We start from the raw sequence: 18,380 nt of genomic DNA on the forward strand, positions 1-18,380 counted from the left end.
TGACCTTGAGCAAAGCAGTTATAGTGGGGTGACAGCGGCAAGAGCCTGATTGGAAGGGTTCAAAGAGCAAAGATGAGCGAGAACAATAAAGACATCTCTTTAAGGTAGGGGAATAAATTCACATTTGTTTTACTTGCTGTTAGGAATGACCTAGCAGTGAAGTGAAGATTGATGATGCAAGAAAGAAGAGAATGAGTAGTCCTTGTGGCTGCCTCACTCATCCCCATAAAGCCTCAAGATGTGAGTAAGGGAACTGACCTTGGGATCACACAACGAGGAGCAAGGGCGGGGCATGAGGACTCAGATGAAGGTGGGAGGGTGAAGAGGGAGACTGTGGCAGTTCTAATGGCTTCAGTTTACTCCATTATCTGGGAGCATGGTGACAAGCCAAGTGAGGGAAGCAATGAGTTGGGGAAATAAAGTAAAATTAATGGGGCCTGGGGCCACCTGAGACTTGTGGTCGAGTTCAAGGCAGGGACAGTCACAATGATATCTTTCCAGTCACACCTGGCAGCGCAGGTGCATTGCACATGCAAAGTTGTGAGTCACCCAGGCTGGGTCTGTACAAGGCTACGTTCAGAAGAAATAGAAACATGGGACGTGGTTTATATTGCTGAACACCAATATGCCACTTTATTATTTGGATTTTTTTTTTTCCCATTTGTCACATACCTGTCAATGTTTACACAATGAGGAAAATCAACCAGCAGTGGAAGCGACTGACCAAATCAGCTGATAATTCTGTACCCTCTTAACACACATCAATTCTTACTTGGTAGGGATATCTTTACTTTGATTCAGTCTCACAGCTATTCTTAAAATCGGTGTCAAGATTGTCACATCTTTAAATACAGATAGAATTGCCAGAAGTACATAATTTTATATATATATATGTATATATATATATGTGTATATATATATAATATATGTACACACACATACAGAAAAATACAAGACTAATTGTTTTTCCACAATATTTAATTTACACACTACTATAACTCTATGCAATTTCTGAAGACAGGTTAAGGGGTACAAGAAACTGTTTAGAGCTAGTAAATAGTTTGGTCCAATATTATCTTAATGTAATGGTTATTTGCTCCCTCCCTTTTATGTGACGACATACTATGACATACAACACATGCACAATCATTCACTTATGAACAAATGAGTAAGACGCCACTCAGACTAACATCTGTATACCCAGAGGGTCAACCAACCACACACAACTAATAAGGCTATAATACAGCTATGCAGCATAAACGGTCAACACTGCTGATCCTAAAGTGAGCACCATATATACATCTGAATATAAAAAAACTATTGAAAACCAAACACATACGGGTTAGTTAAAAGGTGCCATTCCAAGGCTATACATAATCACAGGAAGAAGTATTTACATTACTTGGAAAACAGCTGCAACAAAGAGTTTATTGCCAATGCCCTTTATAAACTTCTCTCCTACGTTTAATACAGATGTTACGCTCACTATCTATGTGAACCACACATCTTATTTCTGGCCCTTTATAAGATCCCTGCTCAAGAATTTCAAGCAAATATGTTCTATGGCTTCACCCACACATCTTTTCTGGTAGCTTTCAATTATAAATATCACAATGAACTAGAGCTGTAGCTTAAAACATATCTAGCCTAGGTCTAGAAAGCAAAATAAGTATTTTAGGTATCATCTTAGTTTAGTAAGTATATTGTGAAATTCAGAGTTCGGAGTAAAATCTATGAATCCTAAGTAGCAGAGTCAGTGTGTACTTGGAGAAACCGTGACCAATGAAATGCAGTCCTTTGGTGCTCTGCCCACTCTACAGACAAAGTGACTGTCACTTCAGAGCCATGAAGGAAAGCTGCTGAGTGTGGGAAGGTCCCCCTCCCCCAACTCCGCCCAGCCACATCCTATCACCAATGTGGATAAGGGTTGCTTTGAAGACCCCCAGGGCACAGCCTGAAAAAGTAGCATCTGGCCCCTTCCAAAATTAGCAATCTGCAATATACTGCGTCTTACAAGATAAAATGCCATGAAAGATGATTATCTGGTCAAAGTAGTCTTTGTACAGGAACAGTTTAAAGCAAGAGTTCTTTGATTATTGTTTTGGCAGGAAGGCAAAGTGAAAAACACTCCCAGAAAAAAAAAAAAAAAAAAAAGCGAAAACCAAAACGACAACAACAAAAAACAAAGCAGGCTTTGTGCATTTTTGTTTGCTGTATGTGTGAATTTTGGTCTTTTATATGTGTTTTTGACCAGCCAGTTTTCATAGCTTACTAAGCTAAAGGACATAGTAGAATGGAAAAAACAAGAGAGACAGCCTAATTACCAAACTCCTAAAAATCAAATCCCAGTAGTTTTTTTTTTTTTAATTTATAGGGTTTAGACTTTGCCAACCTCTGTGTGCACCTTTGCTCCCATATTAGGCCCTACAGTTTCTTCTATCTACATGGTTTTAAAGGAAAGCCTAGGGTGTGCCCTCTAGGAAGGAATTTACACCGAGCATCTGTTTGTTCTGTTAGACAGACTATACACTCTATAAGTAGAGTTAAGACACCTTCAGTTCATTTCATCACATTACAAAATAGGATTGTCTGCTTGTAATTTATCACTACGGGGAAGCCGCCTTATAAATCGAAGTACTTCGTATCACCTCGTACAAAACAAGAAAATCTTTTTCAGGTACATTTTAAGAGCCCAAACTTGTTTTCGCACTATAGCTTAAGACAAACAGGTGTGGGTGTGTTGAAATCATGGTTTTAAGGTTCTCAGTGCCGACCCCCGCTGTACTCTGCTCCGCACAGGCCTCGGAAGGTGGGGCGCGCATGCGCTCACAGGCTCCAGGCCTGTCGGCATCACCACGTTATTGCTTTGGTTCTGTCTCAGACACCACAGAGTGTGCCTCCGAGCACGGAGTCCCCGTTAGCACAGAAGGTCAGGACAGGAATTTAGATTTTTCACAAGGAAACAAAAGCATTTTTTTCTCTCTAGATTAAGTGCAGAACATCAAATTTCTAAGTGCTCCATTTATATTAGGTTCCAAATATACATTTTAATTTAATCCTGATCATCCACATTAAAATTATAAATGTAAAAATTACACAACAGACTTCTCGGCTGGAAAAGAAGTGTCTAGCAGCATGCACAAAGACCATGCATTGTCACATCGTCAGGCGAACAAATGAAAAGGTAATAAATAACTGCTTCTAACGCCCACTTTAAAGAGTAAAACCAAAAAGAGAAGAGTGAAGCGAGCCAGTCTTCACCGCTTCGAGCAGGAAGAGTGCCCCGTGGCCAGAGCGGGCTGCAGTCAGATGACATGGCAGCAGCTGGCCTGGCTGGAGGCGCACAGCAGCCCGTCCTTAGGGTTCCGCTGGATGTTCACAGAGATGGTCTTTTCACACAGAGGTAGCTGTAGCACGTTATTTTTCAGGTTCTTGCTCTTTATCCGTTCTAACTCAGTGCTGCTGTCTGCCACGTGGTCAGAGAAGAACTTTATGCTGCCCACGCCTGGGGCCTGGCCCGCGTTCCCCGTGGAGCTGATGCACATCTTCCACGTGGACTTCTCCTGGACCTTGACGCTGGAGAAGGACAAGCCGCCCTGCGGGTCGAGAATGTACTTGGCGCCGCCGTGCAGCTGGGAGCCGAGGCAGAGGCTCATGAGTTTGAGGCTCTGCACCAGCTCGCCGGGCCCGGGGCCGGCGCAGCGGCGCGTGCTGCCCGATGTGCCGGTGGGCTTGCCGCCCGAGCCACCTGCAGGACTGCCCCCGCCTGCGTTGTTCTCGCTCGGGCTGGCCTTGTCCGCACCGCTGCTGCCGGCGCTAGGCTTGCCCTGGCCCCCGCCATCGCCCTCGCTGCCAGGGGGCCCCTCGCTGCTATCCCGCCGGTGCCAGGAGTAGGTGAAGCCGCTGTCTTTGTCCAGCCGCCGCCGGCTCTCGGAGTCGTCGTCGCTGGTCTCTGAGCTGCTACAGCTGGAGCCACGGCCCTGGCTTTTCCTGCGGTGGTAGCGCTTGTGCACCGTGCCTGGGGAGGCGATGTTCATCTTGAGTCGGCTCAGCTTGGGGGGCAGGTTCTCATCCATGTCAAACTCGTCATCTGACTCCCCTTCCTCAAAGATCTGGTTGAGGACGGGAGCGCTCTTCCTTGACGTCAACCGGTTGGTCACTGAGGGCTTCCGGCGCAGAACCACTTGTGTCGAGAGGGACATAGGCTTCTTGTCCTCCTCATCTTCCTCTTCGTCCTCCTCCACGCGGAACAGGCACTTGCGCCCGCTGGCCGTGGGTTTCAAGCTTGCCGAGGACACCGTGGAGAGTGCCGGTCCGGCCAACTCAGGGAGGTCGTCCTTTTTAGACGAGTCACACAGGCCTTTGCTCCTGTGGCCATTGAGGACATTGTCGGCAGCCCGAGCAGGAGACTGAGGGACAGTCGCATGGGACAGAGGAGTGGCCGTGAGATCATCCTCAAGGTCCTGGGGTACATCAATTTTGGTGGGCCATGACTGTCTGTGTAAACAGATTGGAAGAAGAAAGCCATGTAATATGCAGACTTTACTCAAACTACATCACATAACACTGACTGGGGCAAAATCCACAGACTAAGAAAAGAAATATATAAAAGAGAAAAGAAAAGAAGAAAAGAAATAGTAGCTTCGCAAACCCATTCAACATCCTATAAAGATCAGCAAGGACACCAGCAGGGCACATGTGCTTCTGAAACATGGCTCAGTCTGTGGCTAACCAGGCAGATAAGAACTTCATCAGAGCTGTCAGGACAAGAGGGCCAAGAGCTATACTCCATCTTCCCTATATGAGTCTTACACAAGAAAAACAATTTTAAAAAGCACAAGGGAGATCACCAAAGCAAAACCAAAACACCACACATTTTGTTCCTCTGGGTCTTAGGTCACAACCTTTGAAGGCATATGGTTTGCTAATAAAATTCACCTAAAAATATATATATATATAATTCACCTGAAATTTCCAGTCTTCCAGATATGACGGGATGGTGTAAAAGTTTTGTTTATAAAAATAAATAGAAATAGTTCAGTGGATTAAACATAGGAATATGGCAAAGAAAAGTCAATGTGCATGGGCACACATACAACTCTTCTTCATCAATTAAAAAAACATGATGCTAAATATGAATCCATGTATTTTTAAATGTCCACCCAAGTGTAGTAAGTAACATATCCACAATTATTTAAACTTTGATTTTACTCCCCAGTCTAGTGTCACCCAAGTAATAAGAACATTGCTTGGCAGCCAAAGAAAAAATATTTTTGAAAATGAGGTCTCTAGCCTGTTTTGGAATTCTTTACTGTCCTCTCTGTCCAGGGGAACAGTAGATGCCAGAGATCTTTAAAATAGCCACTTCCACACTACAACACTTTCATTTCACACCAATTATGTTACCCTACAAGTAAAACACAATTAAATCTATAGCTCTGAAAAACTCACAGGAATTTACAACAGACATCTTTCCCCCAACACAGAGCCTCCTCCTCTTTGTCCATGCAGTGGACAAAGTTCTTAAAAGCTGAGTGTTGGATAATGTCTCTGAGGTCATTAAGTGTCTCTAGACAAGTCATCTGCCCCCATCATCACAAATGCACGAAGCCTTGGTGATGCCTGTGGCTCTGGAGAATGGCACTTCCAGTTCCTGGAAGAGCAGCCCTGCCCCTCACGCCCGCAAATAACCTCGGGGCCCTGCACTGGTGGGGGCCCAGGTGCCAACTGTGTCTGACCCGCCAGAGTGGCAGCCAGCACTGTCCAGGCTGAGGGGGCCCACACAAGGTAGAGGCTCTTCTCTCCCCACCTCCTACCCCACCTGAAAAGAAAGCCAAAACCGTTCTCAGAGCCCACCCCCCAAAACAGGATGGGTGGGTACGGCCACTGGGCTGGCTCCTCCACGGGCCACTTCTGAACCAAAGGCTCTGATTTACAGGAGTAAGTCGAGTCATTCAACTGCTCACACTAACCAAGCACACATCTGAGCTCCATGTTGTGCCGAATGAAGTATGTGATCTTCACTGCCACAACACTGGAAGCAAATTATGGCTTAGCTTGACAAAAGAGAGGAGAGATGGCTAAACAAGAATTACAGAGGAGCCACGGGGACAGAATAATTCACAGGGCCTGAGCGCTTCTCCGAGCCAGCACTGCGGGGAGAGCCAGACAGGGGTGAATGCACTTTATCACTTCATCCCCTCAGCTCTCCACAAGTTGGCACCATGTTCCTCCCCCAAGGTCATGCAGGCTGGGTCCCAAGGCTACCACCCTGCCCCTCCACCCCATCCCCAGGGGCAACCTTGGAAGCTTCTGAATGGCCACTGCCCAGCCTAGCCTCTGGTCTAGCCTCAGGGATTCTCCTTACTCCCTGGGGCCAGAGAGGATGCTGGCACCAAGCCCTCCAGTGCTGGGGTCCTCTGCTAACATGCAGGCCATGCCATGCTTCGGGTGCACCCTGGCAGGACCCAAAGGAGGCGCTCTCTCTGCAGGTGTGGCTCCCTGGCTCACCCTGCCTACCCCACCCCGAAGAGCTGCAATTGCTTCCACATCTGTCTCCTGATTCAGTCCAGGGTCCTGAGCCCCAGGTCACTCTGACCTAAAGGCATGTCCACTGACAGAACTAATTCAGGTCCAGGGTTTTAACAATAAAGTCACAGTGACAGTAAAAAGAAGGCAAGGAAGCAGATGTGCCACCTGCCCTGGGCTGGGGAGGAGGCGAGGCCCACTCCACTCTGGTATCCCCAGGATGATAAAAGGAAAACTTGAGGGAAGGCTCTGATATTTCTTTATAACCTCCATGGACTTTGTAGCTTTTATAATAAGGACAACCAACTTAAATCATTTACATATGTGATCAACTTTAGATTGAGTTCTGATCTGTTCCACCAAAAACGGCTCAAATCCAAATATTCCGTTCTCTAAGGCTGGACTGACTCCAGACTTGGTGGCCTGATGTGTGGTGACTGTGCTCTTCCCCATCGGGGGCTCAGGTCAGGACTAGGATGACCTCACCACTTGAAGTCACCATCCTGGTTGGTCTCAAGCCTGAGTCCCTGGCTCCCGGATGCAGTCCTCTTCCACACAGACAGCAGACAGCCTGCCTAGGTTTAATTACAGAAGCCTCCAGCTACGATCTAAACGAAGTTACTAAGTCAACTTTCCAGTTCTAGACTTCTAAATCTTTATTCTTTGGCCACCCAGCAATGTTTTTTTTTTTTTCTCTTCTCTGTTCCTGCATCCCAAGTAACAACCTACATGGTAAGCTGACTGCAAGTAATTTAAATCCAATGGCTTTCTGCCTATTTTAAATAATTATTATTATATATTCACACACAGATATTTGTATATGGATGTACACATAGAGAATGTTCAGAATTGGGAACATCCTTTTGTTTTTGAATCACTACACTTCCATGGATTACTTTATCTGAAGAGGGAGATAAATTCTACAAAACTTTCATAGTGGTGATGTAAAAATGTAATCCTTTCATCCTTTGATTTTAAATGGAAAGCTAATATGGCAGAAGAAAAAGCAAGGTGGGAAAGAGGGAGCGGGAGGAAGGGAGGAGGAGGAAAAAATGGGATAGAGCATATTTATGACTTGGCTGAAGACACCAGTGGTGGTGAAATAGTCGTAACAGTGACAGCGAACACCTGGAGTCCAGCTAAGGAGGTGGATGTATTATACTCCCATTTCACAGACCAGGAAGCTGAGTCAAAAAGAGGTGAAGTGATCTCTCAAGGTCAAGAAGCCAATAAATCAACTAGCTGATCTGTCAAGTCACTGAAATCCCGAGATAATATCATGGCACAGAAATGCCCTAAATGTTCTTAAAAATTATTTCAAGTAACATAGGGAAAATTTGGTCCTGTTTCTGGAATGAAAACTTGAAGAAAATAACACATTAATACATATAAGATCTGGAAGAGTTTAATGAAAATAGTTGACACTCTGCTTGAGGCTGCTTCTCCAAACATGTTTTCCTGGCCAGGCCAGCAGCCACAGCCCCACTCCCCTGAGCCCAGGAAGGAAGATGTCCTTGGTGACAAAGGAACAAGACTCCCCACACAGGAAGAGCCCATGCGTGGCCTCTCCAATGAGGCCGTCACCACTGTTTATACTCTCAGGCCCCAAAGAGTTATTAGGAAGCATATTTTTTAAAGGGGTTCTCTATTTCAAAATGTTAACTTACTAAAATCAGTGAAGATTTTTTTCTCACCTAAACTGGGCCTTGATATTGCTAGGACTTGCAGATCTGGTTTGTATTTCTTTCTCTTGCTTCTCCCTCAGGATCCTTTCAGCAAGTAAGAAGTAAGTGGCTGTGATATGATTATACCTGTTGGTTTCCAGGGCCCTAAGGAAAATAAGGGAGGATAAATGTAAGCCACATCAGCAGGTTTGCTTTTTTATAAGTAGAACTCATTTCCCCCCACTAAAGTATAAGCAAATAAAATCCAATGATCTGGAATCTTTAAAATTATTAAAACAAAACAAAACAAAACAAAACACAAACAAGAAGAAAAACCTAGTAGTTATTTAGATCACTCATGAAATTCTAAAAAACAACTACATAAAAATGTTCAGTAAGAAAAATCCAAAATGCGAGAGCAGCTGAGCTGGATGTCAGTTTTCGACGCATAAAAAAGGTGATGAAGCTTTCCAAGAATGTATGCATTATACAAAACTTTAATCTGTGTCAAAGTGTTCATTTTCATTAAGTTGGCTTACTTGACTCCATCAGAAGTACAAAATGAGCTGTATGAATGTGCACTGAAATACTAGCATCAATCAGAAAAATAAGGGTAAGTTTTTATTTTTATACCCTTTGCATTTAATGAATTACTAATGTAACTGAGACCATATCATTAGCCTCTTCTTTGAATAAAATCAGCATATTCGTTCATCCACTTCAAAAGAGTGCTCCAAGTCCCTAGTTTGAACAGGCACCCTGCAGGCCAGCTCAGGACATTCCACCCATGGGGCACATGGCCACCTATCCTCCCACAGCTGGCCTGGCCTGAGGACTGCACAAGAGCGCTACAAAGGGTCTATAAGGGCCCAGACACCGTCATGGTGAGTGAAAATACAAAATGAACACTTAGGAAAGAAGCAATACAGGGATCCCTTTTCATAAAATTAACAGGGGGGCATCACAGCTAATGAGGCAGGGCAGACTTAACTCTAAAAGTTAAGAGCCCTGATGAAACTCAGGGCTCAGAATGACTTCGAGTGGTTTCCTAAGCTGAGTACCAGCTAAGGGCACTGGCTTCTTCTGACAGGACCAAAAACATGTGGCTTTGAGTTGAGGCATCGTGCTCAGGAGGAGGAGCACAGATGCAAGCCACGAGCAAGAGCTGAGGCCAGTTGGGGGCCCTGAGCTCGGGCCTCCCAGCCCCTGCTTCACCGTGCACCTGCCCACTAGTGCACATGCAAATGGAGTCACCTGAACCAATGAGACTGACCCTCCCTGCGGATAGATCATTGAATTGACATGAATCAAACAGTTCTAAATGACACCGCTGCACGTATTCATTTAAGCTAAGAACATTGAGCCAATTCAGAGAGATACAAATAAGCCTTCTATGCACTCAAAATGAAAAACCACTTTCTACACATTCCTAAAACAAGTGTCCTTGGCAGGCACAGCCAAGTGTCCTGCTCTCTCTGTTCATTTAGGTCATTAAGTGTGACAACTCATAATGCAGCTGGAAATATGCAGAAATTTGTACTTAAACCAAAATTTTGAATCTGAGTTTTTTGGTTTTTTTTTTTTTTTTTTTTTTTTTTGCCTCCCCACCCCTCCGCCCTGAGTAACTCCTCTTTTCATCATAACTGATGGTTTCATTCAACAGGTTAAAGAACACTTTGACTTTTCATTTGTGGAAATACTTCATGATTTTCTAAACAGGACCTCTTATAGAAATAAATCATTACTAAAACAAAGCAACTGCATCTTTATATTATCCTTGATTCCAAACTTCTCAGATTATTAAAAACTGGCTTTGGTTTTAAATGACTTAATTAACAATTTTGTATCTTGTGGGTTGCAGGTTGCTCCAGCAAGGGCTCTGAAGGGCCAGAAAGTAAACATTTTATAGGCTTTGTGGGTCTGTGGTCTCTCTCACAACTACTCTGTCTGATACTGTAGCACAATGTGGCCAAAGACAATACCCAAGGCATCTGGCATGACTGCAGTCCACTAAAACTTCCCTTACAACAATGTGTGACCAGTCCCATGTGTCAACCCCTGAATTAGAGAACTGTGGTCTGCCCCATTCTCCCCACTCACTGTGGGGAGCAGAGGGAGACACAACAATGAAGATGATGCTATGGAAAAGACATGTACTGGGATACAAAAGAAGCTACTCCAATCCAGCCCGACAGGAAGGGAGAGAGGCCACAGCATTTGATGACGCCACCCAGCAATGGCGTACTTATTCACTAGCATAAAAATAAAAACAACACAACAATAAAACCTATGAGACAGACACTGGGCCAGGAACTCTAGAAATAAATGACATGACTTCTGCCAATTGGGAACTCTACTCATTACAGCATCCACAGGCCCTGACAAGCTAAGAGGAGAGACCATTCCAAGAATCCTAAACCCATGGCCCCGTGCTGGTGAGTGCTGACATACTCCACAATGGCGTCGCGGTCTGCTATGTCCCCGAGCACCATGCGCTGAATGATGCTGTTGTGTTCCTCCTCTGAGAGGTTTTTGTACGACACGAGGGGGATGTTATACTTTGTTGCTGGTGAAGGGTCCACTCCCTGAAGCCAAGGATGATTTTCAATCTCTTCTAAGGAGGCCCTTCTCTTGGGATCTCTCTGCAGCATCCGTGTGATCAGGCTGGAAAGGAAGGTAAGTCCACTGTTAGAGCAAACTGTTGGCAGGGCTTAGTAATGGTGGATTATTTTATTAATCAGAATTCTTTCCTACACTTATGCCATCAAATTTCATTAGGCTCACTAGTGGTGGTGGTAGTGTGGCAGATGGTAATAAAGAAAATTTAGTGCCATCAGATTCATAAATAGAAAATCACAACTGTCAGGGGTACCTGGGTGGCTCAGTGGGTTAAAGCCTCTGCCTTCGGCTCAGGTCATGATCTCAGGGTCCTGGGATTGAGCCCCGCATCGGGCTCTCTGCTCAGCAGGGAGCCTGCTTCCTCCCTCTCTCTCTCTCTGCCTGCCTCTCTGCCTACTTGTGATCTCTGTCTGTCAAATAAATAAATAAAATCTTAAAAAAAAAAAAAAGAAAATTAGAACTGCCAGATATACTGGTAAACCAAAAGCTTCCTATCATCTTGAATTAGCTCTAGATATCAACATCTTTGCTGAATTAACTGTGGCTTAGTGGCATGCCAGAACCATATATAATGATCAATGATGATATACAAAATACAGTACATGAGCCAACTTCTGCTTCAGAAAGAATAAATGATCCTGATGAAAACAATCAAAATGCCACAGGCTTTTAAAAATATATTTTGTTTAAATGCATTGTGTGGTCAAAAAAAAAAAAAAAAAAAAATATAAATATATATATATATATATATATATATATATATATATATATATATATAAAGATGGAAGGAAGGAGACTCAACAGGAAAAAAAACGGAATAAAAGCAGGAATTTTAGGAGGCAAATGACAAAGCTAACCTTTGACCTGAAGGCTTCTGCTTTGGTTTTGAAAGCTATACTGAGTGCAAAAAATAGAATATAATGTGTAGGCAGGGAGTACAACTAGAGCCCTCATAAAGAACTAGGGTCCCAGCTTCAGTGGCAGGGGGAATGAGAAATGAGAAACCAATCTGTTACAATATCAAGAAGGAAAACTGCCTGCCTCACCAGTGGCTGTGGAGGTGGGGCAGGGAAATCTCTTCTAAGAATTTCTAGCCACATGCTGGTCCTCACACACATTTGTGGTCCAAATCAATGATATCTGTGTGGTACATGTCAGGAAGAAGTTAATTTCAGGTGGTTTTAAAGCTGGAGTGCTCCTAAGTAACCAGAGTAGAGAAGGAAATGTAAAACCTTTCCCTAGGAACATAACTTAAAAGAACTTCCCACATAATATTATAAGGAATATGACCTCATAGTCAAAAAATACCAAGGAAATAAGTACTAACAAAAACTAGTAATACATGATGGCAAAATCAGAATGCAAAGTCCTCAAATACTGAAATTTTCAGACACAGAAGATAACTATGTTGAATATGTTTAAGACATGGAGAAGCGTGAAATACAAAAAAGACTGAAAAAAAAGCAATAGACAAATTTTTTAAATTAGATATAAAGAGAATTAATGAATTGGAAGACAGAGCCAAGGAAATAACCCTGCACTAGTGGACTAAGAGAAAATATGAAGAGATGAAAAGACAAGGAGAGAGTGAAAATACCTAACATATATCTAATCAGAGTTCCAGAAGGGAATAAAGGAATGGGCAAGAAACTATATTTGAAATTATCATAGCTAAAGATTTTCCAAATTCATGGATGAACACAAATCCTGACCCAGGAAGCCTAACACATCCTAAGCAGAATGAACAGAAGCTCTTAGAGCAGCCTGAGAACAGACAAACACCTGAGCAAGAACAATAACAACACGAATAGATGATATCCCAAAAGCAACAAGACATATCAGAAGATGTGGTAACATCTTCAATAACCTGAGAGAAAACTGTCCACACCTAGAATTCTACACTCAATGAAACTTTCAAGGGCATATGTAACATAAAAAGATTTTCAATGAAAAACTAAGGAAGTCGATCACCAATAAACGTTCCTCAAAGAAATTCTAAAAGGTATAATATTAGCAGAAGAATGTGATCCCAAGTGGAAGGATATACAAAGTTTTTAATCAAGCATCTGGGTAATTCTAAACAATATTTTTACTATACAGAATTATAATAATAACTGTTTAATTTGTGGAGATAGAAAATATTGAATGGTAAAGTGTCCTAAGGACTTTGTGTTGTTCAGGAAGACATAAAGATAAGGATTAACTATCAATTTTATTAAATTAAGCATATAGGGGACACCTGGTGGCTCAGTCAGTTAAGCATCTGCCATCAGCTCAGGTCATGAACCCAGAGTCCTGAGATCGAGCCTCACAGAGGGGGCTCCCTGCTCAGCAGAAACTCTGCTCCTCCCTTTGCCCCTCCCTCTCCCATGCACTTTCATCCCCCCTCAAATAAATAAATGAAATTGTAAAAAAATTATAATTAATTAAGCATATAAGTATGTATGTGTGTGTTAGAACAGGAGACTCACTAAAAACAAATGACTATACCTTCTAAGCTAGTTGAAGGGAGAAAGCCAAGTAAGGGGAAAAAGAAAAATCTCTAGCCAAGTAAGGGGAAAAAGAAAAATCTCTATCAATCCTAAAGAAAGAATAGACCAAAAAAAGGGGGGGGGATGTAGGACAAATATGAAGCATATAAAAAGAGCATAAATATATCTACATCTCTCAGTGAAGACAATACGAATGAGATAAACTCTGATGAAAAGACAAAAATTCTTAGAAGGGATTAAAACCCAGCTCCCAGCTATTAAAAAAGACTTACTTAAAACCAAGACAATGAAAGGTTTAAAGTAAATGAACGGAAAACTAGATAGCACATAAATGCTAACCAAAGGAAGACTGGTGTGGCTAGCTAAAACTAGACACAGACTGACTTTAAGGCAAAAGGCATCATTAGAGATAAACAAGTGAATTACAAGTTCAATTCACCAGTAAGATACAATTTGTACCTAATACCATTGCCTCAAAACACTTAAAGCTAAAACTGACAGACCTCCAAGGAAAAAAAACAATAAATCTACCATCATAGTGGAAGAATCTTAGTAACTAATAAATCAAATAATCAAAAAACTCAGAAAAGATGTAAGTAATTCAGAACAGCATAATTAACAAGCTTGATCTTAAGGATTTATATATCTCTGACCCCAAAAATGGGAAAATATACATTCTTTTCCAGAACAAAAGGATCATTTACAAAAACTGACTCCATGGTAGGTGTTAAGCAAGCCTCAACAATGTGAAAAACAGCAACAAAAAACTAGTACTATATAGACTATATTCTTGGACCACAATGGAATTAAGTTAGAAATGAATAACAAAAAAGTAATTAGAAAAATTTTATATATTTGGAAATTGTAAAACACCCTTCTAAAAATCTTAGCGGTCAAATACAGCATGTGAAGCTAGAAAATACTCAGAACTGAATAATAACAGGGCTATAAATCAAAACTAGTTAAGGTACCACAGAAATGGTACAAGAAGGCAAATCTGATAGCCTTAACTATGACATTAGAAAAGGAAAGTTTGTACAGACGAATGGATAAAGAAGATGTGGTGTATATACACAATGGAATACTATGCAGCCATCAAAAGAAATGAAATCTTGCCATTTGCGATGACATGGATGGAACTAGAGGGTATCATGCTTAGCGAAATAAGTCAATCGGAGAAAGACAACTATCAAATGATCTCCCTGATATGAGGGAGAGGAGATGCAACATGGTGGGTTAAGGGGGTAGGAGAAGAGTAAATGAAACAAGATGGGATTGGGAGGGAGACAAACCATAAGTGACTCTTAATCTCACAAAACAAACTGAGGGTTAATGGGGGGAGGGGGGTGGGGGGGTGGGATTATGGACATTGGGGAGGGTATGTGCTATGGTGAGTGCTGTGAAGTGTGTAAACCTGGCGAATCACAGACCTGCATGAGTAAAAAAAAAAATTTTATTTTTAAAAAAAAAAAAATTAAAAAAAAAAAAAAAAAAAGAAAAGGAAAGTTTGTGAGCCAAGTCTCCAACATAAGAAAAAAAGAAAAAAGAAGAGACTCAGCCCATGAAGTAGGTAGAAGGAAATAATACAGGTAAGAGAAAATTTATAATGTAAAACAAAAAAATACAAGGAAATGAATAAAGATAAAAGGCAGTTCCTTGAAAAAGACTAATAAAATTAACAAATCTCAGGCAAGACTAATCAAGACAAAAACAAGAGAAGGCAGAAATTCAATACTGGAATGATAAAGGTCAACATCCCATTGATCTATATACTTTACAAATATACGAGAGAATATAAATACTTCAGGCCAATAAATTTGAAAATTTAGATAAAATGGGCAAGCTCCTTAAAAAACAGAAGTCAGCAAAACTGACACAGGAAAAGCAGAAAACTGAATGGTTCTACAGTTACTAAGAATAATCCCTCTCTACAGGGAAGAAATAGAGAAGGCTCCTAAGATATTACAACTATTCTATTTCTGACTCTAGGTAACCGGTTCTACCATTCTCACATCATCAGTAGATAGAGAAGCCTATATCTGAGTCCAGAGAGTTTGAATAGGTAAGATAACCATCCACCACACTGGGACTAAGATGTAGGTCCACTTGGAGAAAAGATTTCTCAAACCATCAGATTTCCTTCTTACCAGCTGATGGGAAAAATTCAAAACTTTGTTCCTGCAACAAAATCCTTAAAGTAGTAGCTATAATCTCAGCTGAACTCGCTTAAAAATATCACCCATTAAAATAAATAAAGTGTATATATATATATATATATATATGTACATATATACACACACACACACATATATCACCCATAACGTCCATGAAATACTTGAGCTTCTAACAGTTCTTTTATTCCATTATATTTCTCACTATACATATTACAGAACTATAAAGTTCTTTAAATTCCAAATCATCAAGTTGACTGTACTTCTGGTTGCTGGTTTCCCATAATCACATAAACCAACAGGGGAGAGTGGTATATGGATAAAATTAAGGGACACATTATGTAAAACCTAAAACGGTGTATTGGTGGTCTATTTCAGGAAAAGAAATGCCCTAATTTTTCTCTGGAATTTAAAATAATTCTAGGTGGTCTTCCCTTTTTTGCTTATGCAAAAACAGAAAGGTAGTTCCCATGGAACTATCTTCAAGTGAGTAACCACCACTCCTGGAAGCTGAAGAGGCATGTAATGGGTTTCTTGGAAACAAGCATATTTAAGACATAGACTTACACATTTTGTACTCTAGTATTAAATTTCAAATCACATTCTGGGGTTAACGCCCCAAAATATACTTAACAAAAATAAAATATCAAGTTCAAAAATTAAAATGAACTCAGATGTTTATATATTGAAGTCACTTCAATTTTTTTTTTGACATGTTAATGGAATAAAACAAAACTTCTGAGGGTGCCTGGGTGGCTTAGTTGGTTAGGCATCCAACTCTTAATTTCAACTCAAGTCATGATCTCGGGGACATGAGATTGAGCCCGGAGTAGGACTCCTTACTCAGCACAGGGTCTGCTTGCAACTGATTCTCTATCTCTCTGTCTCTCCATCCCCACCCTATTCCCCACCCCTCCCCATGCTTGCACTCTACATACATACATACATGCATTATAAAAAAAATAAATTAGACTTTTGGTTTTAACATTCTTTTTCTACTTTTACTTACTCTTTACACTCTTTGGACACATGGGATGGTACTGTATATTTGCAATCCATGATCATTGTCAATGTTTCACTGTCATTGGCCTCTTGAAAAGGTGGTTGCCCACACACCAACATGAAAAGGATCACTCCCAGACTCCATATATCTACAAAGCAAAGACATACTGTTAAATATTGGATGAGTGAGAAAACCAAAAGCACTAAGAAGAGCAAAAGTAGACCAACAATATTATTTTATTTGAATAGTGAAAAGCATTTATATCTCAAAGGAAAACATCTAAGGAAGAAAACTTAAGTCCCAATAAGGCAGGGGAAGGTATCTGTCTTGTTCACTGTTTTTTTTTTTTTTAAGATTTTATTTATTTATTTGTCAGAGACAGAGGGAGAGAGAGTGAGCGAGCACAGGCAGACAGAGAGGCAGGCAGAGGCAGAGGGAGAAGCAGGCTCCCTGCCGAGCAAGGAGCCCGATGTGGGACTCGATCCCAGGACGCTGGGATCATGACCTGAGCCGAAGGCAGCTGCTTAACCAACTGAGCCACCCAGGTGTCCCTTGTTCACTGTTTTTATATTCACCTCAGCCGCATAGTGAATAGTCAATAAATGTTCAACAAAGAGATAAATTAATTCATTAATGGCAAGAACATCGAGTAGAAAGTACCTATCAAGGTTCTCATGCCACTGAATAAGAGACTGCTGTCTTTCTCATGACATTATTTACCAGAGAAAATCTAAACCTAGTATTTTAATACTCTGAAACATGAAAAGGATTTTGCCTAACATCACAATTATCTCAGTTGTTCTTTACCTCAATCCTGGTGAGATAACCAGATGATGTAAATCACAGTCACTTTATAGTTAAGAAAATTAAAATTCAGAGAGAGAAATATTTCTGTGCTGTCAATGAAGAAAAAGATAAGTTATAAATTATTTCAGAGGACAAAATTAGGTCTGAAGGTGTAAGTAACCAGGAGGCACACTTTGGCTTAAAAACAAAAGAAGCTACTTAATAAAGCACTGGGAAAGACAGTAGGCTTCCCATAACTCTAAGTATTTCGGCAAAGTCTGGGCAACCATCTGTCTAATACTCTGCATAAGACATTCCTGTAGTGATTGTAAGACTGGACTAGTTGACATCCGAGGACCCTACCAACTGTAGCATTAGCCTAACTCCTACAAGTGCCAATAGCCCCCTACTTCTTGCCATTAGATAAAATCTCACCAATCAGTTGGAAAAATGATGGCTTTTCAAGTGAAAAAAGGATGAATCCATCATTTAGGAAGGGTATCACAAATCATTCACTCATTCCAGAAACCTGAAGTACAGACATGATTACATAAACATTAATATAACAAGAGATGAATTCAAGAAGCTTTCTACCACAAAAGGCTTAGAAGAGAATGTAAGCCACATGGACTCTGTCACATCTGTTAATACTCAACTGCTGTTTTCATTTAGCTTACACTTCCAAGATAATGTAGGATCCATGTTATTTGCAGCAGAATTATAACTTGTTAATAAAATACCTTCTCCTTGGTCCAAACTAAATAAAGAGGGCAATAAAAGCAAAACCCCAAAAGTTAAACATACTGTGATTTTTTATACATACAACAAATTTTACTAAGGATGCTTTAATGAAAATTGGTTAAGCAGATAGAAAAATCTACTAAAATTAAAACATTACATATGTAAGAAGAAAAGGGACCTAAAGATCATTCAGTCCAAACCCGTGGCTCTTCAGTGTCCCTAAGAGGTGGTGTGCCTGGCATTGCTTGTTGGATGCATAAATTATGTGACCTACAGCCCCAGGACAGCAAGTTGGCTCAGGACTCCACTCAACTCACTAACCCACATTTCTTTATCTTGATCTTGGAATGCAGAGGGCCATCCCCATACAAAGTCA

At 41.2% G+C, this 18,380-nt stretch overlaps 1 protein-coding gene across 7 annotated transcripts in view; it reads right to left on the reverse strand.

Moving 5' to 3' along the window:
• Positions 1-604: 604 nt before the first annotated feature.
• The window catches only part of LOC111159116 (SNF related kinase), a 58,131-nt gene continuing 40,355 nt past the window's right edge, over positions 605-18,380 (reverse strand). For all 7 annotated transcript variants that reach the window (XM_022521525.1, XM_022521529.1, XM_022521528.1 and 4 more), the window contains 4 exons: positions 16,484-16,625; positions 10,644-10,856; positions 8,223-8,357; positions 605-4,497 (listed from right to left, as the gene is read on the reverse strand). In XM_022521525.1, coding sequence (XP_022377233.1) covers positions 3,306-4,497; positions 8,223-8,357; positions 10,644-10,856; positions 16,484-16,625 — 1,682 coding nt within the window. In that variant the 3' untranslated portion in view covers positions 605-3,305. The remainder of the gene's footprint in view (positions 4,498-8,222; positions 8,358-10,643; positions 10,857-16,483; positions 16,626-18,380) is intronic.

This window comes from Enhydra lutris, unplaced genomic scaffold (assembly GCF_002288905.1).
Source record: "Enhydra lutris kenyoni isolate GAN:26980312 unplaced genomic scaffold, ASM228890v2 scaffoldscaffold66, whole genome shotgun sequence".
Taxonomy (NCBI): Eukaryota; Metazoa; Chordata; class Mammalia; order Carnivora; family Mustelidae; genus Enhydra; species Enhydra lutris.